Below are 22,831 nucleotides of genomic sequence, written 5' to 3' on the forward strand. Positions count from 1 at the left end.
AGGGAAGGGCTGCAGCCATGGGGCGTGGGTGCAGCTGGTATGGCCTGCATCTGAGGAGAAACCCAGAGGTGTTCTGTGCATGGCCTTGCACGCGGAGGCCTTGCGTAGGAGGCCAGGCTCTGGGAAGATAAAGTATGTTCAGTTACAAGGTACAGAAAGGAGGCCCCCAGTTCTGTGACGTGCTGAGACCGTGAGAGCAACCAGGCTGGGTCAGAGACGAGTGGGGTGGAGCCCAGGCAGCTGCAGGCAGCCAGGAGGGGACCCCACGTGGGAAAGATGGCCAGGCCTGGGAGGAGGAGCGTGCAGAGAAGCAAACCTGGGTGCCTTCCTGGGGTGGGCACCTGGACAGGTCTGCTGCTGGGAGGGCTGGCCGGGGAGAGAGCTGCACTCCTCGGAGCACAGACAGGGTGAAGCCTTGGGCAAAGGCCCCCCTTGTGGTCGACAGGAGACTTGGGGAAACTTGGGGACTATGTTTCGGGGTTCAGGGGGTATGGTCGAGTTACAGAAGCATCTGGTGGTCAGGCGCTGCTGTCAGACCTCCCCTCGCCTCTGGCTCCAGCACCGGGCTGGGTGCAGGTACGATCCCTCCGTGGCATCTCTGCGCACACAGCTTTGGCTCTGCTTTCTGTTTCTCTCATGCACCCATCAGCCTGCCGTCTGCGCTGCAGCGAGTCTGTCCCTGGGACCCTCCGAGGAGGCTGCTCAGGCCATGCCCTCGCCCTGCAGTGTCCTGGACCCTTCCTGTGGGGACCCACAGCAGCAGGTGTGGGAGGGGGACTTTGGGCAGCCAAGGAGGCGGCCATCCCCGACGAAGGCCTGTCCAGGCCGGACTGCCCTCGGGGCAGTCACCGCAGAGCGGAGCAGGGAGGCGTCCCATCTCATGCTTCACAGACAGGGCTGGCACTTGGCTCACCGGTGTGAAGACCTGGTGGCTCGTTACAAAGAAGCCCGTGGCATTTTGGTGCCGGCAGCTTATCTGTCTCCTGTGCTGGAACGGGTGTCTGATGCCGCTGTGCAGGGTGCGACCAAGCGGCTGGAGGTGTGCCTCTCCTTGAGGGACCTGCAAGAAGGCGCTGGAGCTCCTTGGGAGCCTCCTCAGGAGCTGAAGGCTGGCGCCAGCAGCATGTGTGCCAAAACCACGAGGCCTGGCCCACCTCTCCAGCAGCGTGTCCGTGGCCGAGAACTGTGACTTTGGGTATCTCCCCGGCAGCCAGGCGAGGGTCCGCATGGTGGTGGTGCCTGGCGGGGCTGCCTGTCCGCACCAGAAGCAGCTCGTGTGTCCTGGCCAGAGACCCTTGGCCCTGCCACAGCCTGGGAGAACATTTCCCAACAGCTGGCCACGTGGCTTTCTACCCCCACCCCTGCCCAGGTGGAAGCTTCCCCAAGTAGTTCTGGGCCTCATGCTGTCTCTTCCCAAGGCCTTGGCTAAGGACAGAAGTCCTGCAGGGGAGACCTCCTGCTGCGTGTGGGTTTCCTGTGGGTCTTGTGTGTCCCCAGTGCCCTTGCGTCGCTGCCTTGTAGCCCAGCGGCCCAGGCAGGAATGCAAAGTACACGCTGGCGTGGAGGGAGGTGAGTGGAGGCGGCGTATCCATCAGCCGGCGCATGCTGGGTCTCAAGGGCAGGGCACAGGCCCTGGGGAGCCCTGAGGATGGGCAGGGCTGTGGCATGAGTGAGGGCTCATCGCCACACACGGTCCATGTAGCTCTGCACCGTACCGGGTGGCACGACCTTGGTGTGGAGGTGGCCGGATCACTGAGGGCCCGGAGTGTCTGTGCCCTGGTCACTGTGGGCCAGTGCTGAGCGTGGCGGCTGGTGGCCAATGGTCCCACCTCCGCGGCCCTGACCACAGGCCCTGAGTTCTCAGGTGGTTCCCAGCAGGCAGCACCCATTGTGCTCGTGGAGAGGACGGGGACCAAAAGAACCCGCTGCTGTCAGGCTGCGGGAACCTGGCTGGCCGGCTGTTTCCATGCCCTTGCGCCGTCTGTACGGAGCTGCTGAGACCACAGGGTCTGGATGGGGACGTCTGTGCCTCACCTGGTGCCCCGCCCAGTCAGAGCCTGGGACCTGTGTGCCATGGAGCCCCCGAAGGGCTCGGTGCTCCCGGTGGGATTCCACGTCAGGACACAGACCAGCGAAGGCCCTGCAGGGCTCCCCTGAGAGACGACTGGTCTGGACCACTCCTGCCCGGCCCTTGTTTTTACTTATGCATCCCAGACCCCAACGGAAGATCATCTCCCTTTCCCCAAGTCAGCCTCTGAGCACAGACAGTATGAACTTAAAGAGCAGCTCATCTGGAGCCTGGGCCGACCGTTGTCCTCGCTCCTCAAACACAGGGGTGGCCGCCTGCCTCCCCTGACAAGGTCACAGGGCACCCTCAGGGAGCTTGGCTGTGGGGGGGTCCTGCTCTGGCAAGGGGCTAGGGATAGTGCAGCCTTGCTGAGTGACCTTGGGGACGCCCCAGCCATCCTGGCCTGTCCCACTCGGCCTGCGCAGGCCGGCCTGTCTGCCCTCTAGGCGGCACCGACCATCGGGATGCGCCCGGCGGCACCGCCAGCCTCCGGGACCGTAGGCCTGACGCTTAGTGGCGGAAGAAGGACGAGCCTCTCCCTGACCTGGTGGGCTTGGGGTACCAGAGGAGGCAGCAGCAGTGCAGGGAACTGGGCCAGCCCTGCTTCCCACCGCCCCCGCTAGGACCCGTGTACTTTCCCCTCCGCAGGCACCACTGGTCTGGTCATGGCAGCCGCCTGGGATCTGGGATGGGCCTCAAACCTGCAAAACAATGTATCTTTCTACACTTGGAAAACGAACCTCCCTTGGGCCTACTGACAGGGCAGAGCCAGCGGCTGCCCTGAGCTCTCCCGGCTGACTTTGGGTTTTTTTGCCTCAATCAATGGGGCTCCAGAAGCCTCTTGTTTGAAAACCAAGTGGTGTGCTTTGCTTTTTCGTTTTCTTTTTCTTTTTCTTTTCTTTTTTTTTTAATATGCTTTTAGAGACACACTCACTTCTACCTGAAGCTTGGGGCCTGGCCCTGCACCTCTGCCCCCTCGGCGAAGCTCACGTGAACCCGCACACTGACTCGGGGCCGCCCGGGTAGCCCAGGTGGCTGGTCCCCTCTGAAGCGCTGGCCTTTGCTCCTCCTTGCACACTGATGACTTGTGCTTAGAGTGTGGTGGCTCGTCCCCCGTGTGTGCTGTCCTGCCTAACCCTGTGGTCTTGTGTCGTTTCTTCTTCCCTTGCAGGGTCTGCCCTGAAGCGTCTCTGTCTAGGCAAAGAGCACAGCAGTCGTAATTATCGGGTTTTTACCCCTTGTCCGCTCTCCATCGCATGGGCTTTCCTGTGGCTAGTGCGCATCCGGGTCTCCGCGGCCGGCGGGCGGCCGTCTGCTCCGCGCCCGCCCTCCAAGGGCACTTTGCCTCTGCCTGGAGGGACAGCCACCCGCGGGTGCCCCTCGCGCGTCCATGGCTCCTAGAGTCTGTGTGTCCTGGCTGGTTGACACACTGACACTCCCCTTCCTGGAACGTCCACACGTTCCCAATCGTTAATTGGCTCCTTTTCCAAAACCGCAGGAATGAGTATGTCCCGGAAGTGCTAAAGATGAGTGCCCCGAGGAGGGACGCCCGGATGAAATGGGTGTCCGTCCCCCGGGGCCGCCCACCACCCTCACCCACACCTTCTTTCCCTCCTTCTTTGTTTCTGGCTGAAACATTCATGTAGAAATAGCAGTGTGTGTGTGTGAAATTCCATCACTAATACCGAACTGTGTGTCTGTGCTTTTTCATTGCTAGCCACTCTAGACTACATTTTGCAATGACTTGTTTCAAGAGATGGTCGTTACGCTATTTTTTAAATGCAGAAACATTTTAATTTGGCTTATTCAAAATTGCTAATCAGAAATTACATGTTGTAGGGGTGGGGAACACAATTTAAAAAGAATTTAAAAGCCCCATGTTGGCCATTTAAAACTAATCTCAGTGACTTCTTTGTCCCGCTCCGCCTGAAGCACAGCCCCCGGGGCCTTCCCGCAGCCTGGCCTCCCGGCCCCCGCTGCTGCAGGCACCCTGTGCCCCACAAACGTCTCTAAGCGTGGGGGCCCACAGCGGAAAGCTTTGGGTGTTTGTACCCTTGATTAATACCTTCCTTACATGCTCTGGTGGGAAGAGACACAAATTTTGTGCCTTAAATTTCCAAACCACTAACCCATTAACAGTCCTTCACGGGCAGGCCCACGATGAAGATTTTCAGGCCTTTTCCCTTTGCCGGACGGACGACAGCGGCTGCCCTGGGCTGAACACCCAGCATGGTCGTGTTCGTTCCCACTCAGGGCGCACAGGCCTTGGGATTCGCCCTCAGTTTTCTGAGCTCCCTCACACGTAGGAATCTGGGGTTCCTGGGCAGCGTGGCCATAGGCTTGATGCTGAGGAAGGCTGCCAGCAGCCTCCGTCCTGTCCTTTGGCCCAGCTCCGATGGGGGACAGCTGCCTGGCACAGCCTGGTCCTTATGGCCTGTGGCAGCGTTCCAAAGTGTCTAAGGCTGGCCCATGGGCTCGCAAACGCAGACCATCTCCTGAAGCAAGGTGTTGTCAGGCCTAAGCCAGAGCCCTGTCCGAGTGACGCTCCTTGCTGCGTCACCGACCTGGCCTGTGTGTGCTTCCCCAGGGTCCTCCACCAGCAGCCTGGTCCCCGGCCCCGAGCCGGGCCCCCAGCCGACCCTGCACGTCCAGGCACAGGCCAACAACAGCAACAACAAGAGAGGCACCTTCACGGACGACCTGCACAAGCTGGTGGACGAGTGGACGAGTAAGACGGTGGGGGCCGCCCCGATGAAGCCCTCGCTCAACCAGCTGAAGCAGACCCAGAGGCTGCACGGCGTGGAGGTCACGGCGGGCTGGCCCCCGGCCGCCGGCGAGGCGCAGACTGTAAGTGGGGTGCCCCGGCTGAAGGGGCGGGGAGGGAGCGGCGCACGGGCGGTGGGTGCTGGCTGCGGTGCGCGCCGGGGCAGCCGTCTGGCTCCGTCGTCCCTGTGTCCCTGCGACGGGGCTGACAGTGTCACCGCCTCCTGCGAGGGCGCTCCCTGCTCGTCTTCAGGAGGAGTGTGTGTCATGTTGTTACTTGGTCCTGAAATGCTTAGCGGAGGTCCCTGGTGAACCCGTCTGGTCTAGGAGTTCTTTCTTGAGTGTGGGAAGGTTCCCTGTGACCTTGTACTCAGAAAAATTTCAAACATACAGAAATGTTGGAAATTGCACAGTGGGCTTGCGTGTGCCCCAGCCTGCACGCTGCGGCTGACGTTTTGCTGTGTTTCTCACGCGTCTCTCCATCCCCTGAGGGTAAGGTTTTCGTTATAGATTCAGTTTCTTTTATACTTTCTGTGCCATTTGGATTTTCTATTTTTTCGTTAAGTCCTGCTTTTCTAACATTTGGTAAATACCTAAATTTATCTAAGTTTTCAAATTAATTGACATAAGCTGCTTAGAACATCCTGTCTTCGGCCTGTAGTGATGTTGGTCTTCATTTCTGATGACGGTGGCTTCCGCGTGTGTGCCCCTCCCTCCCCATCCTGTACAGCCTCCCGAGGGGCTCATAACCCTTACGAGCCTTCTCAAAGAACTCATTTTGGCTCTGCTGGTATCTTTATGTGTCATCAGTTTCTTCTTTTATTATCTCCTTCCTGCTGTGTCTGAGCGGCTTTGCTGTTCTCGAATGTTTCTTGAGATGTGCAGGTCATTGATCTCCAGCCTTTCCAGTTTTATAATACAGGCATTCAATCCAAAAAAATCCCTTCTCGTGGTTCTATCTGGATCCTAAAGGTTTTGATATATTGCATTTTCTTTACTCTTCCGTTCAAATTATTTTGTAATTTCCGCTGTGGTTGAAGCAATATAAATATTAATTTCCTCATACTTTTTATTACTGCTTTCGGCCTTAACTGCACTGTGTAGGAGAACAAACTTTGGGTGTTTTCAGTTCTTTAAAATGTGCCGGGACTGGCTTTTCAGTCCAGCTGTCAGTCCGTCTCGTCCACTGCCGCCCCGATGCTCTCTGCACTCCCGCCATGCACACGGTGCCCGCGCCTTCCTGTGTCCAGGCAGGGGAGTCTCTGCTTCACTGTCCGGACTCCAGCACGTGGGATCTCATACCTGCGCAGGCCATACCCCATCTTACCAGCTCGCTAATCCCATTGTTTGAATGGCAGGGATTCTTACTAAGATTACTTTTTTTTTAAAGATTTTCTTTATTTGACAGAGATCATAAGTAGGCGGAGAGGCAGGCGGGGGGGGGGGGGAGTAGGCTCCCTGCTGAGCAGAGAGCTCCGGGGCTGGAGATCATGACCTGAGCCAAAGGCAGAGGCTTTAACCCACTGAGCCACCCAGGCGCCCCCTTACTAAGATTTTTTTTAAAACATTTTTTCACTGTGGTAAATCTGTATGACATAACCATCATTTCAGTCATTTTTAAGTGTGTAATTCAGCACAGTACTCCACACATTCACAATGTTGTGCAGCCGTCACACCATTCATCTCTAAGACCCTCTTCATCCCAGATAGAAACTTCTAAGAGAAATATTCTCTAGTCCCCACCTCTGGTGCCTCTACTTATCCAGCCCCTATTAACTTTCATTCTACATTCTGTGGCTATAAGTGGCATCGTGTAGTGTCTGCCCTGTCCTGTGCTCAGCCTACAGCTGGGCTGCAGCTGGGGGATGAGAAGGAAACCGGGAACACAGTAGTACTGTCCTACACTTACCATAGTGAGCACTTTGTAATGTGTATGTATCTTAAATCACGACGCTGTAGGTCTTAATTTAGTATTTTATGTCAACCACACTTCAATTAAAATTTAAAAATTACTTTTTCCCAATCTTTTAATTGCAAAATATAGGACATAAAATTTGCCATCCTAGCCATTTCTAAGTGCCGGTTTTAAGTGCATTAAGCATTAATTTTGTTCAAGCATCACTACCGTGCAGCCCCAGAATTTTTTCATCTTGCAAAACGGAAATTCCGTCCTCATTGAAAACGAGCTTCCCATCCCCCACTCAGTCCTCGGCAACCGTGATTCGACTTTCCAGCCGCACGGCTCGGACTCCCGGAGGCGCTGTGTCAGAAGAACCCTACAGTATTTGTCGTTCTGGGGCTTATTTCACTCGCTGTAATGTCCTCAAGGTTCACCTACGTTACAGCCTGTGTCCAAATGGCCTCCTTTTTAAGGCTAAATGCTGTTCTAGTGTATGCACACCACATTTTATCCATTTATCGACTGAGGGACGCTCGGGTCGCTTCTACCTATGAGCCGTTGTGAGCGATGCCGCCACGAACAGGGTGTGCGGCATCTCTCGGAGTCCCTGCTGTCCATTCTTTTGAAAGAGTACCCAGTAGCAGAATCACTGCATCATAAAGTAATTCTGTTTTTAACTGAGGAATTGCAGACCGTCTTCTACAGTGGCTGCGCCGTTTTACATTCCTGCCAGCAGTGAGCAGGGTTCGTTTCTCTCCATTCTTGCCAACTCTTTTTTTTTTTTTAATTTATTTATTTGACAGAGAGAGATCACAAGTAGGCAGAGAGGCAGGCAGAGAGAGAGGAGGAAGCAGGCTCCCTGCCGAGCAGAGAGCCCGATGCGGGACTCGATCCCAGGACCCTGAGATCATGACCTGAGCCGAAGGCAGCGGCTTAACCCACTGAGCCACCCAGGCGCCCAATTTTCTGATTTTTTTAAATAGTAGCCATCCTGATACCACTGTGGTTATCTCAGTGTGGTTTTGATGAGTACTCTACTAATGCTCAGGGATGTTGAGCCTCTTTTCGTGTGATTACTGGCCATTTGTAGATCTTTAGAGAAACAGCAGTTCAAGTCCTTTGCCTATTTTTATTTTGTGTTTTTTTTATTTTAATTTTTTTTAAAGATTTTATTTATTTATTTGACAGACAGAGATCACAAGTAGGCAGAGGCAGGCAGAGAGAGAGGAAGGGAAGCAGGCTCCTTGCTGAGCAGAGAGCCCGATGCGGAGCTCGATTCCAGGACCCTGAGATCATGACCTGAGCTGAAGGCAGAGGCTTTAACCCACTGAGCCACCCAGGTGCCCTCCTTTGCCTATTTTTCATCAGTTGTTTTGTTTTTATTACTGAGTTTTAGGAGTTCTCTGTATTTTCTGGATTTTAATCTCTTATCAGATATGTGATCTGCTAATACTTCTTCCCATTCTAATGAGTGCCTTTTTACTCTGTGGACAGTGTCTTTTTTTTTTTTTTTTTAAGATTTATTTATTCACTTGAGAGAGAGCGAGCACAAGCAGGGGGAGGGGCAGAGGGAGAGGGTGAAGCAAACTCCCCAATGAGTAGGGCACCTGACACAGGGCTTGATCCTGGGACTCTAGGATCATGACCTGAGCTGAAGGCAGATGCTTAACTGACTGGAGCCACCCAGGTGCCCCTGGACAGTGTCTTCTGATGCACAAAACTTTTTAATTTTCATGAAGACCAATTTACCTGTTTTTTTCTTTTGTTGCCCATCTCTTTGGTGTCATAGCCAAGAAATTATGCCAAATCCAATGTTGTGAAACTTCCCCCCCTGTTTCTTGCTAAGAGTTTAGTAATTTTAGCTCTTATGTGTAGGCCTTTTATCCAGTTTGATTAATTTCTGCATATGGTATGAGGTAAGGGTGCACATTTCATGTTTTTGCATGTGGATAACCAGTTCTCCTGCATCATTCATTGAAAAGGTTCTCCTTTCCCCCACTGAATGGACTTGGTACTCTGGTTGAATATGAACTGACCATATTTGCAAAGGTTGATTTCTTGCTTCTTTGTTTTTTCATTGGTGTATATGTCTGTCCTTTTTCTAGTATCACATTGTTTTGATTTCTTTAGCTTTGCAGTAAGTTTTGAAAATAGGAAGTGTGAGTCTTCCAACTTGTTTTGAATTGTTTTGGTTATTCCGGGGGTCCCTTCAGATCCATATGAATTTTAGGATGGGTTTTTTCTATTTCTTGAAAAAATGCCTTTGGGAATTTAACAGTGATGGCAGTGAATCTGTAGATCACTTTGGGTAGTACTGACTGTAATCATACAAGTCTTCCAATCCATGACCACAGGGCGTCTTTCCATGTATTTCTGTCTTAATTTCCTTTGGCAGTTGTGTGGCTTTCAGTGTATAAATCTTTAAACCCCTGAAGTTATTCCTAAATATTTTATGGTTTTTCCATTATTGTAAATGTAACTTCTTTAATTTCCATTCAGATTGTTCATTGTTAGTGTACAGAAATGAAACTGATTTTGTAACCTGCAACTTTGCTGACTTCATGGATTAGCTGTGTGAATCCGCACAAGCATTCTTTATGGTTATCCACATGTAAGGTTTCGTCATTTCTGACCAGGGATCATTTTACTTCTTCCTTTCCAATTTGGCTGCCTTTTTTCTTCCTCCCTAATTTCTTTGGCTAGAACTTCTAATATTATAGTGAGTAAAAGTGGCAAAAACAGGTATGATTTACAGACTTTCACCAAGTATATAATGTTAGCTATGGGTTTTCATATATGTTCTTTATCATATTGACGTTCTGTTCTGTTTGTAGTTTGTTGAGTGCATTTATTATGAGAGACAGTCGGATATTGTCACATACTTATTCCGCATTAAATGAGAGGACTATAGGTTTCTTTATCCCTTCAATCTTGTTAGTGGTATATTACATTGATTGATTTTCATGTTAAAACACTATGCTTTAATTCCTGGGATAATTCCCACCGGGTCATGGTATATATACATACTCCAGTTATGCTACTGAATTCAGCTTGCTGATATTTTATTGAAGACTTTTGCATAAATATTCATTGGGTATTAGTTGAATTTTCTTGTGATGTATTTATCTGGCTTTGGTAGCAGCTTAATGCTGGCCTCATAGAACGAGTTAGGAATTATTCCTATGTCTTCCAACTCTTGGAAGACTTTGAGAAAGAATGGTATTAATTCTTCTTAAAAATCTGGCTTCTCTTTGTTGAGACATTTTTATTACTAATTCAATCTCACTACTTGTTATAGGTCTGATTTTCTGTTTCTTCTGGAGTCCGCTCTGGTAATTTGAGTGTTTCTAGAGATTGTTCTATTTCATTTAAATTATACAGTTTGGTAGCTAAAACCTTGTCCATTTGTTGATCTCTTCAAAGAACTGACTTCTGGTTTCATTTGTAATTAATTTGCTTTACTTTTTATGACTTCCTATTTTCTACGTTATTATGGTATACAGTTAGATTATTGATTTAAGATATTGTTCAATGTAGGCATTTACAGCTATAATTTCCTTCTGAGAACTTTTGCTTTGTCCCATAAATGTCTATGTATTGTATTATCCTTTTCATTTGTCTCAAGTTACTTTCTAATTTCCCTTGTGATTACTTCTTTGATTATTTGAGTATTTAGTTTTGTATATAAGACAGTTTTCTAGTACTTTTGTTATTGATTTCTAATTTCATTCATTATGTTAGAAAAGATACTTTATAGTATTTCAATCTTTTTAGATTTGTATTATATTTGTATTATTTATGTTTATTTATTGAGACTTGTTTTATGGCCCAATATGACCTATTCTTTAGAGGTTCCATATGCACTTGAAAAGAAAGTACAGTCTGCTCTTGTTGGGTAGAGTTTTGTTAGGGATAATTGGCTTATTGTACTTTTCAGATCCTCTCTTTCCTTATTCATTGGTCTCATTATTCTAACCTTTATTGAAATTAAAGTATTAGAGTCTACAATAGTGTGGAACTGTTTCTCCTTTCCTACAATAGTGTGGAACTGTTTTACTCTTTTCCCTCCCACTATTAGCTCGGAAATTTTACTTTCTCTTACTGTTCATTTAATGATTAGGTATTCTAAATACTATAGCATACATCCTTACTTTATCACAGTCTAATTTTCTTTAACCCATTTCCCAAGGCAGTGGAAAGAACATTAAACACTTCATTGCCTTTTTTTTAAAATTTATTTTTTATTTATTTTCAGCTTAACAGTATTCATTATTTTTGCACCACACCCAGTACTCGATGCAATCTGTGCCCTAATACCCACCACCTGGTACCCCAACCTCCCACCCACCCGCCACTTCAAACCCCTAAGATTGTTTTTCAGAGTCCATAGTCTCTCATGGTTCACCTCCCCTTCCAATTTCCAACTCCCTTCTCCTCTCTAACTCCCCTTGTCCTCCATGCTATTTGTTATGCTCCACAAATAAGTGAAACCATATGATAATTGACTCTCTCTGCTTGACTTATTTCACTCAGCATAATCTCTTCCAGTCCCGTCCATGTTGCTACAAAAGTTGGGTATTCATCCTTTCTGATGGAGGCATAATACTCCATAGTGTGTATGGACCACATCTTCCTTATCCATTCATCCGTTGAAGGGCATCTTGGTTCTTTCCACAGTTTGGCGACCGTGGCCATTGCTGCTATAAACATTGGGGTACAGATGGCCCTTCTTTTCACTACATCTGTATCTTTCACTACACCAGTAGAACACTTCTCATTGCTTTTACTCCCCTCCTAACATATTTTTTTTAATTCTATGTCAACTTTCAGTCTCCGAATACCTCTTTTATACAGTCAATATTCATCTATATCTGCATATTTATTGTTTTTTGTTTTTCATTTCTTCCTGCCTCTAACCTTCCTTCTAGGAGCCTTTTCCTTCAGAATTTCTATTAACATATGTATACCAGTGACTTATACCTCAGTTTTTGTCTAAAAATTACTTTAAAAAAAGATCATTAAAAAAAAAAAAGATGCATTTGAGAGAGCAAGCACCCATACACAAGTGGGGGAAGGGGCAGAGGGAGGGGGATAAACTCTTACGCAGACTCCCCGCTGAGCAGAGCCTTACATGAGGCTCCATCTCACAACCCTGAAATCATTATCAGAGCCGAAACCAAGAGTTGGACACTCAACCAGTGGGATCCACCAAGGCACCCCATGAAAAGCTCTTTATTTCATTGTAAGTCTTGAAGGACATTTCTAGTGGGTATAGAATTCTAGGTTAGCGATGACGTTCAGCTTTATGACACTATCATTCTCTTGTTATTTGTCCTCCCTTATTTTTCTTTTAAGTGAACTTCCAGTGTGTTACTTTGAATTCTTTTTCTTCCGACTTCAGCTAGATTCATTCAGAAGATTTATCGAGATGCCTAAAAATACACATTTTTATTCTACGTAGACTTCATAGGGCTCCTGGACTCTACAGTTTCATTTCTTGGTCAAATTTGAATGTTTTTCTGCCATTTCCTCATTTCTTCCCATACTGCTGACCTACTCTCCTGCCCCTATTTTACTCCTGAGACTCCAGTCCATATATAAGGTCTTTTAGTCTATCCTTGGTCTCTTACATGTTTTCTCATTTTTTCTCTCTTGAGAGTTTATTCTGGATTATTTCCTTCAGGTCTTTTAGTTCACTAAATTATTCTCTGTGTCTATACGGCTATTAACCCTGTAAACTGAGATTTAAATTTCAGTTACTGTATTTTTTTTAGATTTCTTTTAAAGAGAGAGAGGTGGGGAAGAGGATAGAAGGAGAGGGAGAGAGGAAATATTGAGCAGACTCCCTGTTAAGCATGGAGCCCAACATAGGGTTGTGAGATCAAACCCCAGCTTAAATCAAGCCTGCTGCTTAACCTACATAGACACCCAGGCACCCCCAGTTACTGCGCTTTTACTGTATTTGTTTTCTACACCCCATCTACATCTGCTTTCTGTACTTCAAGTATTTCTTTTATTTCTTTTTCTTCTCTGACTGCTCTGGCTAGTACCATGTTGAATTAAAGTGGTGAGAGTGAACATCCTTGTCTTGCTCCTGATCTCAGGGAAGAGCTGTCAGTTTTTCCCCATTGAGCATGATGTTTGCCATGGGTTTTTCATCTGTGGCCTTTATCATCTCCAGGTATGTTAGCTGTAAACCCACTTTGTTGAGGGTTTTTTCGTGCTTGGGTGTTGAATTTTGTCAAATGCTTTTTCTGCATCTGTTGAAATGATCATATGGTTCTTGTTCTCTTATTCTCTGGTTCATACATTCTCTTGTTGATGTGACATGTCACATGATTTCCAAATACTGAATCACCACTGCAGCCCCAGAAATAAACCCCACTTAATTGTGGTGAATCATGTCTTTGCATGTATTCTTGGATTCGGTGTGCTAGTATTTGTTGAGGATCTTTGCATCTATGCTAATAAGAGGTACTGTCCTGTAGCTCTCCGTGTGTGGGTGGCATCGTTAACCTGGTCCTGGTTTTGGTATCAGGGTAATGGTATCCTCACAGAAAGAGATTGCAAGTTTCCCTTCCTCCTTTATTTATTTATTTATTTATTTGTTTGTTTGTTTGAACAGCTGAAGAAGAATAAGTATTAACACTTCTGTAAATGTTTGGTAAAATTCACCTGTGAAGCCATCTGGTCCTGAACTTTCATTTTGTTGGGAGTATTCTATCAATGGCGTTTTCATTGTTGGGGATCAGTCCGTTCAGATTTTCTTTTTTTTCCCGATTTGGTTTTGGGAGGTGGCTTCTTTTTCTAGGAATTTATCGACTTCTTCTAGGTTGTCCAAACTGTTGGCATGTCATTTCCCATACAACTCTCTTACGTGGTCCTTTGCATTTCCGTGCTGTTGGCTGTTACTGCTCCTCTCTTAGGTCTGACTCTGAGCCCTCTCTCTCTCGTCTGCCTCTCGATGAGTCCGGCTAAGGGTTTATCGATTTGTTGATCTTTTCAAGGAAAAAGCTTTTGGTTTTATTGATCTGTTCTGTTGGGTTTTTCTTACTTTTCACTATTTCTACTCTAATCTTTATTATTACTTCCTTCCTTCTAGTGGTTTGGGGTTTTGTTCTTCTTTTCTAGCTCCCTCCAGCCTAAGGCTAGGTTGTTTGAGATTTTCTTGCTCCTTGGGGTCGGCCTGTAGTGCTCTACACTTCCCTCTTCCAACAGCTTTTGCTGCATCCCGGTGATTTTGGACCGATGTATTTTCGTTTTCACTCATTTGTGGCCATGCACTTCTTGATTTCCTCTGATTTCTTGGTTGACCCACTCATTCATTGTTTAGTAGCATGTTATTTTTAGTTTCTACATATTTGTGTTCTTTCCAGACTTTATTACTTCTGGTTGATGTCTACTTTCATACTGTTTTAGTCAAAAAAGATTCATGGCATGACTTCAGGCTTCCTTAACTTGTTGGAGACTTGTTTTGTGGCCTACTATGGGATCTGTTCTGGAGAAGGCTCCGTGTGCACTAGGAAAGAATGCGCATGCTGCCGTCTGGGGATGGAGTGTTCTGAATATATCTGTTAGATCCATCTGGTCCAGTGTGTCATTCAAAGCCACTGATGCCTTGTTGATCTTCTGTGTGGCTGATCTCTCCACTGATGTCAGGAGGGTGCTCGAGTCCAACCAGACCAGATGTCTGCTCCTAGTCCAGGGCAGGGGTCGTAGCTGGACTGTTGTGTGTGGTTATCGTCCCCTCTCCCTGGGCTGATGCTGGCCTGTTGGTGCTGCTTGCATTCTCTCAGGGTTTTGGTGCTGCTTTGGATGGTTCTGGCCAGGTGTGTCCCAGAGGGGCAGGTCTGCAGGAGAATGCAGGGGAGGGGCAGGCTGTGCAGTGTTAGCAAGTTTTGTGCAGGTCAGCTGTAGAAGGGGATCAGAGGAGCTCAAAACTCGTGCAGAAGTTGGCCAGGTTGGAGGGGGGCACCTGCAGCTGGGTGCAGGCTGGGGCCGCTATTAGCAGGAAGAAGGTAAAGTGTTCCTGCTGCCCTGGTTCCCAGAGGTGTCCATGTATCTAGGTAGGGGAACAGCACCTACGACCTTTTTTGTTCTTGGAAAGTCTTCCAAATGTCCCTGCCCCTGTGGCACTCACTGTGAAATTGGAGTGTTCTCGTAGAAGCAAATGTTCTTCAGACCATTGCTCCAAGGCTGTCGCAGCAGGAACATTTGTTGTGCTGCCTCTTCAAGGCCAGGAATCCGTTTCCTCTCCCTCCAGGCTCTCCAAAGCTGGGCTGGCTGATTTTTGAAGTTCCCGTGTTATGCCCTGCTGATTTTAAGACCTGGCAAAATTCTACCCCCACCCCCACCCCCCGATTTTTGTGCAGGTTCTTTGTGCGTGGGTCTGTTTCCCTCCTGTCTCTGTCCCTGAGGCGTCCCTCCCTCCTGCAGACAGTCCTCAGTCTGTTTGGAGCCAAACAGCGTCTCTATCCTTCTGACCTGCTTTGATGAGGCCTCTTCTCTGCATTTTGCTGTGCAGAGTCTGTTCCGCCAGTCTTCAGGTCACTTTCTGGGTTATTTACACTGATGTGGGTGTTATCCAGGTATACCCTGGATGTGGTGAGCTCAGAATCCTCCTGGCCCACCATCTTCCCTGCAAGTCTGTTACGTCCTTTTTTGTAAGTTCCTCGCTCTCTGCCAAAATTCTCAATCTTGTCTTTCTTTCACATAGTATTTTACAGTTTCTGTTTTCTATTTCACCTTGTTTTCCTTTATATTGCCTTACCTTTTAAAATTTTAAGTTATATGAGATGTTTTATATGAAAATTTACCTGTAAAACAAAATGGAGGCCTAGAAATTGCTCTTATAACGTTTCCATTGGTCTTTGAGTGCCGTTTCACATTTTTTTTCTTCAATTTATTTATTTTCAGAAAAACATTATTCATTATTTTTTCACCACACCCAGTGCTCCATGCAAGCCGTGCCCTCTATAATACCCACCACCTGGTACCCCAACCTCCCACCCCCCCCCCCGCCACTTCAAACCCCTCAGATTGTTTTTCAGAGTCCATAGTCTCTCATGGTTCTTGCTGGCTTTTGTAAAGAGCTTAGTCAGGGATCTTTTTACCTTTTAAAAGTTGAATTATCTCTTGATTATTGATTTATGGGAGTTCATTGTATGTTCTTTCACATATGTACACATCATGGATACGTTCTATCGGTCTGTGGCTTGTCTTTCATTTCTTCAATGCTGAAAGTGACATGGCAGACATTTTAGTATTGTTGGGGTCCAGTTCATCCCATGATTTAATTTTTCTGTCCTATATTAGGGATTTTTGCATCTCTCAAATCTGGATATTCTCTATGTTTCTGCGTTTTTCCCTAGAAGCGTCACTGTTTTGGCTGCTGCACTGAGGCCTGAAAGCCTGTGGTCTGATGGAGGTGCCAGGATCCCCCCATCCCGTATGCACATCTGGCTCTTACAGCGCCCTCTTTCCCCCACTGCATCGCACAGACATGGGTCACATGGTCCTTATATGTGTAGGTCGACTTCTGAACTGTCACATCGATCTGTTCTTTCACTATTATGACGGTACTATTATGACAGTACCACAACCCCGATGCACTGCAGCTTTGTAGTATATTCAGTAGCGAGGAGGGTACAAACTCCAATGTCCATCTTCTTCAAGAATTTGATTTTTCAGGGCACCAGGGTGGCTCAGTCGTTCAGTGTCTGCCTTCAGCTCAGGTCATGATCCCAGGGTCCTGGCATTGAGCCCCGCATCGGGCTCCCTGCTCAGCGGGAAGCCTGCTTCTCCCTCTCCCACTCCTTTTGTTCCCTCTCTCATGCTCTCTCTCTCAAATAAAATCTTTAAAAATCAGTAAGTAGATTGTATTGTTCTTAAATTTCATTTTCCAGTTGTATATTGCTAGTATATAGAACTTTGTATCTTGTATCCTGCCATCTTGCTACATTTGCTTGTTCTAGAAATCTGTTTGTATAGTCTTTTGAGTTTTCTCCAAGCACAATCTTGTCCTCTGCAAGTGAGGATGGTTTTCCTTTTTCTTTTCTAATCTCCGGCTCTGCTCTTTTTCTTGCCTTGGCTGGGACTTCCCACACAGCGTGGACTAGGAGCAGGGAGAGCTATAGGGGAAGCGCATTTGGCATTTCACTGCAGCGTAGGTTTGGCTGCAGGTTCCAGAGAGGCCCTCACAGATGGAGGAAGCATCCTCCGGCCTTGGCTGCTGTGCCTTCTGTGAAGGAGCGTGGAACTTCTCTGCCTCTGCAGAGAGCATCACACGGGGTTCTTCCTTACGGTAGGACTGGGGCAAGAGGCAGCGCTATTCCCCGGGAAGCGCCCCCTTGCGTTTCTGGGGCCGACTCCACGTGGCTGTGCTCTTTCCACAGCTGCTTTCTTCGATCTGCCTGGACTTCGGGCACGGACGGCTCCTGGGCTGTAATCTCCGTGGCCTCGGTTTTCTGTGTCCTGGTTTTGGCGGTCTCACCGCCTTCTCTACTCACTCTCCCATCCTTGTGCTGCTCCTCCCTCGGGGTGTGGAGAGAGGTGGGCCCGCCCTGCCAGGAGTTCCTGCGCTCAGGTCCTTCCATAAAGACCCTGACCGGTCCAATAGCAAGCCCTGGGGTGGGCTGTGCAGTTCCTCACTGTGCCCACAGGGTCCACTTTGGCCCACGGACAGCCGGGCCGTGAGGTGGCCAGGCTGCGGCTTTGGGGAGACTGCTTCTTGGCCCAGGCTGTCGCTTTGGTATCAGCCATTAGAAGACACTCCGTCGCAGGTGCTGAGGAGAGAGCATCTGTGGGGACCCCGGGGGAGGCCAGCTTTTGGCAGCCACATGTGCCTTCCTCTTCTTGTCTCGTAGATGAACGCCCCTCGAGCAGCAGTGGGGACACCATGTCTGGCCCCAGCGCCCAGCCCTCTAGCCACCGCGGCCATTCCTGGAACCGCCCCAGCCCTGCCCATGCCAGGTACTGCCCTTTCCGGCCTACCAGCCCCACCCTGTGCCCAGCCTCTGGGCCAGTACGGAATCCTAGTCCCACCTCCAGTGTCCTGGGGGCCCTGGGCAGCCCAGGTGGGCAGCCCGAACCCCACCCCCAGGCTGGGCTTGGGGGCAGCAGGCGTGCCTGCACTGCCTGCGTTCTTGCGGCCGCCTGTGGTCAGCGCACCGGGCCCTAGACTGCGAATCACATAGCTCGCTCTTACCACTTGTCAGCTGGAATGAGTGGAACTGAACGGTCTGGAGGAGCCAGGTTGCGGCTTAGCCTCCGAGTCCTGCCCCGCCTGTCCGTGGGTGCCTGGCGAGGGGGCCGGTGCGTGGGCGATGCTTGCTTCCTTGCCTGCTGCACACCCCGCTCCCTCTTACGTTTCCCTGCTCCACACCTACAGCCTTTGCACCCACCTCCTGTACTTGAATCGATGGCTAGAACGTTGTAATCACCCCGCAGAAGTCCAGTGCCTTGAATTCCAGCTTTTCTGTTCCCTGATGAAAAGAGATGTTTAAAAAAAAAGAAAATCCTATGTTGAAAAAATTGTATTTCATTTTGGTAATTGGCTTGTGCTTTGATATCTCGCCCATTTTCAGTTGCAGAGATACAAACAGTTTATAAATCTGAAGTTAAAGCCCGACTTTAGATCTCTCTTAGGTCTCTTTGGGCTCCTCTGGTCCCTGAGAGCAGACAGACGGACGCCCCCCGCCCCCGACCTCCAGCAGCAGTAGTGCTCCGGGTGCCGCCAGCAGGCTACCGGGGCTGTGCGCTTCCGGGGGAGCGTGCTGCTGGCGGCAGCCGGTCTCAGGAAGGAACAGAAGCAGCTGTGTTTGGCTGTGCAGAGCCTGCTGGAAAATGCTAGATGAGCAGGCACCCCCCCCTCGACCCAAAGCCAGTGGGGGGCAGGCAGGCCACCTACCCCGCAGAGACCGCGCAGTCCCCTCGGCTCTGGGGTTCTGTCGACCCTCCTGCTAGCTGTGCTTCCTCTTGCATCACTTGCACGGAGGCCTGGGTCTCACCCTGCTGTGTGCGTGCAGGTGGCCTTGCCAGGACCGGGAGAACGCCTCCCCTGAAGGTTTTAGTGGGACCCCTCCCAGATGGGCACCACGCAGCCCCAGGAGGGAGCTGAAGTCCCTGCTCCTCATGGCCGAGACATTTTCACTTCCCCTCAGAAGGCAGCTTGGGCCTTCTGTGAACTGTATCGTTCCGCCTGTACTGTGGGACCTCACGAGAATGGGCTGAATGATTTTACGTGGATTATTCCATCAATTCAGTTAGAATTGAGTTTTCTAGGTGATCATGCAGTCTTCTGCCAGGGCACGATGATGTAATAAGAGATTTCTGTTCTCTGTAACGTGCCCTGGGTCCCTTGGTGTAGAATTTCATGTGCCTGGTTCCTGAGGGGGGTGGAAGCTGCCTTCTCCTGCTCTCCCTAACTCCCTGCTGCACCAGAGGTGAGATCTGGGATCTGGCCTCGTACATGTATGGTCAGTGGCACGGAATCCCCAAGAGATTGTACATATAAAGGAAAAAAATAAACATTTTTGCTTGAAAACAGTGTGGAACAACATCTTTTCCTTTCCCTCTGCCCATGTCAAAGCATCCAGGCTCCTAGGCAGTCCTGGGCACAGCCTTACACTCTGCTCCCAGAGGCCAGGGTGGCTGTGAGGAGACGTTGGATTGAATGGTGGGGTCCGGGTCCCCAGCAGGAGCCACATCTGGTGTGTGCTCAGCTGGCTCAGGATCCAAGTGGGTTGTTAGGTGGGACTCACCACCCCCTCCCCGCCATTTTCGGCACATGGTGCTTGCCAGGTATGGCCTGGGACCTGAGGACCCAGGTCTGCTGCCTCCAGGCCTATCTGCTCGGCTTTCTGCCACTCTGGACATACAGTGGGCGCTACCCCATGGAGAGTGTGACTCATGGGCAACTAACTGGTGCCTCTGACCCCTGTCCACACGGACTGACTTGCACAAAGCAGGCTGGAGAGCTGGAGCGAGGTGAGCTCCTTTGTACCTTCTCCTGGATCTGCATTGGGAATGCAGGCTTGGAGAGGACGTGAAGGTTGGAGCACGTGCGAGTTTGGCGAGGGCCCTCATGGCCCTTGGTGCCCGTCTGCAGCCGACCCACCCTCGATGGCATCACACCTGGTGGTCTGCGCTCCTGCCCACGCCCTGTACGCACTCACGCTAAGGTTTACAGTGCCTCCTGGCCCAGCCAGCTAAGAGGTAGTAAGGCCCTATGCCCATGCTGTCAGAGGGAGGGGACCCCCTTTTCAGAACCAGTGCAGACCCCACAGCCCCATCTGGTGCCTCATCTGACACTGGCCTGGGCAGAGCTGGGGCATCTCAGGGCTGCGGCTTCTCTCACTGCACCCGAGGAGCTCAGCACTGCAAATATGCAGGTGCCGGCAGGCCCTGTCTGGTCCTGGGCAGCGGCTCCATGCAGAGGCTGGCCCGATGGCAGAAGCTGCTTGGGGTCTGCCTGCACAGTGTGGGGGTCACAGGCCACCGGTTCCCCTATGGGAGGATGACCGTCTGGCCACGCTGTTCCACCTTCCAGGGCCTTGTGTGACGAGTGGGGCCTGTAATGAGCTGTGGCGGTTTTGTTTTCTAGATTCTGAGAGTGAGAAGCCCGACTGAGCCCAGGCAGGCCAGCCCGACCCCGACGCCAGGCCCCGTGTCGTCACACGTGGAGAAGGCGAGTCCACGCCTCGTGTCCAGTTCACGCTGTTTTGTAACCACTTTCTAAGCATTTTTTATTCACAACTGGAAACACAGACGTAATGCAAGAATAAAGAATATTTTGGGGGAAAAGGGACTTTGGTTTTTCAAGCTCTGTCCTGTCTAGTGGCCTGAGGCAGTAGGAAGTGAGTGAGGGGTGCTGGAACATGTCCTGGGACGATGCAGCAGGACAAGGTCTGGGGGTGCCTTTGACCAAGAAGTTCCTGGTGTGGTGGGGAACTTGCATGTTTACGTAGCACTTTATAGTGCACCTTCTAGCCCAGGGTCTTCAGGCTGGGACAGCAGCCAGCACAAGCCAGACAGGTGATGAGGCCCCACCTTGCTCAGAAGCAGCCAAGGATGAGGATCGTTTCCAGGAACCTCCCCATCACACCAGGGTGACCCCTGGTCTCTGGCAGCGCCAGGCCCCAGGAGACCAAGCAGCAGCACCCATTACATGTGGCCCTTGGCGCACACAGCTCCATTCATTTTGCTGACCTGGGGGCTCCCCTGCTCTGTCTCAGAAGCTCGACACTCACGCTTGGGGCACAGGGTGGGCATCCACAGCAGCCTGAGACCTGTAGGCACAGCGGATGGCAGGGCAGGGCTGCACCCCCAAAAGAAAAAAGGGAAGTCTGCAAACAGCCTCACAGAGTCCTGCAGTGGAGAGGCTGCAGCGTGGCCTGGCCTGGGGGGGATGGGGCTCACGCTGGAGCCCAGCTCGGGGCTCCCACTCATTGGGATGAGGAACTGCAGCTTTGCTGTCCTTCCTCTTGGATGACAACTTAGTGTTTCCTTCAGTGGTGACTGTAGGGCAGGGCCACCAGCACCTGGGGCGAGCTGCTGCCGGAGCCCCAGATGCTGCAGGGTACATGCAGTTGTCACAGGGGATCTGTTCATCATGACAAAAGATCAGCCCGCGACAAGAATCCTGTCCAACTGGCTGATGAAAGCAGAGCAGCATGGGCTTTGCAGGGGACGTGTGCATGTGGCTTGGGGACACTCATGAGGACTGTCCACCCCAGCTCTCTCCAGCTCTGCATGCCCTGCTCATGTCGGCTTGCCCGGGCCTAGCTCGCATCTGGGCCTCAGTCCCTGCTCTTGTCTCGAGGGAGCAGAGCAGGCAAGCACGCAGCTGGACGGAACAACATCCTGTGTTTTCCTCGGGTTCTCTTTGTCCCCGTCACGGCTGGTCCTAGGTTTCTACTGCACTAGTAATGCACAATTTACCTTTTCATCCTTTTAAGCAAGTAACATCGTAGGTGCTAATGGTAAACATGACGAGGGCAGAAGGCTGGAGGCCCAGCGGGCGCATATTCCTAACAGTACTTGGACACAAGGACCTGGGAGGCCCAAGGGTTCCATAAGAATCTAAGGAGACAGCACCCAGATTCCTTTCCCGTGGGGGAGGATTCTGCACAAGGGAGACTTTGAGATGGAACACCTGTTCACACCACAGCTCAGGTGAGGGTTTACCCACTTTCCCTAATTGGCAACCCCTACTTCCTGGGACCCCAAGAAGCAGTATCTGCCCTACTCCCACTCGAGGAGCAGCAGGGTCCTCCCTGCAAAGGGGACTGCCCTCTAGAAGCAGCTCTCAATCGCCATCCTGCTGAGCACAGGTTGGGGGACAGGCTGGTGATGGCCATGGGCAAGCTGCCACCTCAGGGGGCCCTGCACACCCAGGTCTCTGGAACTCCCAGGGTAAGCCCCAGTCCCCCATCTCAGGTCTGAGATTCCCTGTGCCGGCCTCCTCTCAGATGTGCCCTGCACGTGACTGCTTGCGCGCCTCTGCCCCCTGGGGCTGCCCACCCTCATTCTCCTGCTGCTCCAGGACTCCTCTCTGGCCCTCTCAAGCCCTCAGGATCTCCCCTGCACTTAGTTCTGTCACAAGGCTGGTGGGAACCCCTCACCAGACCCCACAAGGGTCCTATGTATACATCTCACTTGTCACACTTGGCTTCAAGCCTCTCAAGGGAGAACTCAGGCGCATCCCAGAATCATCCTCAACAAGCACAGTGGTTGCACGGTGAGCTGTGGGCAGAAGCCTGTGGCTGCGGCTGCTCATCGCTGCTTACAGGGTTTCTGAACTGGAACAGACCTGCCCCCCACCGGGTGCCTTCCCAGAGCCCCTGGGCCCAGCCCAGACTGTTCCAGGACAGGAATGGCACCATTGTCCAGGTTCACCCAAGCTCTTCCCACACGCTATGTGCTGAGCTGCAGACCCTGCTTCCAATTCTCATTCTTCCCAGAGAGCGCCCTGTCCCACTCTCCTGCAGCACCTGCCATGGTCTGTGTGTGCATCTGCTCTGGGCTGACAAGCTTAAGTTCTGAAATGTGCATCTTATTAAAAGGCTGGGTCATTCTCTGTTATGTTGGAAAACCCAGTA

The 22,831-nt window shown here is 50.4% G+C and overlaps 1 protein-coding gene across 1 annotated transcript in view; it reads left to right on the forward strand.

Moving 5' to 3' along the window:
- WNK2 (WNK lysine deficient protein kinase 2) overlaps positions 1–20,442 on the forward strand; it is a 113,573-nt gene extending 93,131 nt beyond the window's left edge. Inside the window, exons 26-29 of the mRNA XM_044266056.1 lie at positions 3,240–3,284; positions 4,656–4,915; positions 17,597–17,702; positions 20,335–20,442. Of these exons, the coding sequence (XP_044121991.1) occupies positions 3,240–3,284; positions 4,656–4,915; positions 17,597–17,702; positions 20,335–20,360 (437 nt within the window). The 3' untranslated portion in view covers positions 20,361–20,442. The remainder of the gene's footprint in view (positions 1–3,239; positions 3,285–4,655; positions 4,916–17,596; positions 17,703–20,334) is intronic.
- The last annotated feature ends 2,389 nt before the right edge of the window (positions 20,443–22,831 follow it).

Source organism: Neovison vison, chromosome 9, assembly GCF_020171115.1.
Source record: "Neovison vison isolate M4711 chromosome 9, ASM_NN_V1, whole genome shotgun sequence".
NCBI lineage: Eukaryota > Metazoa > Chordata > Mammalia > Carnivora > Mustelidae > Neogale > Neogale vison.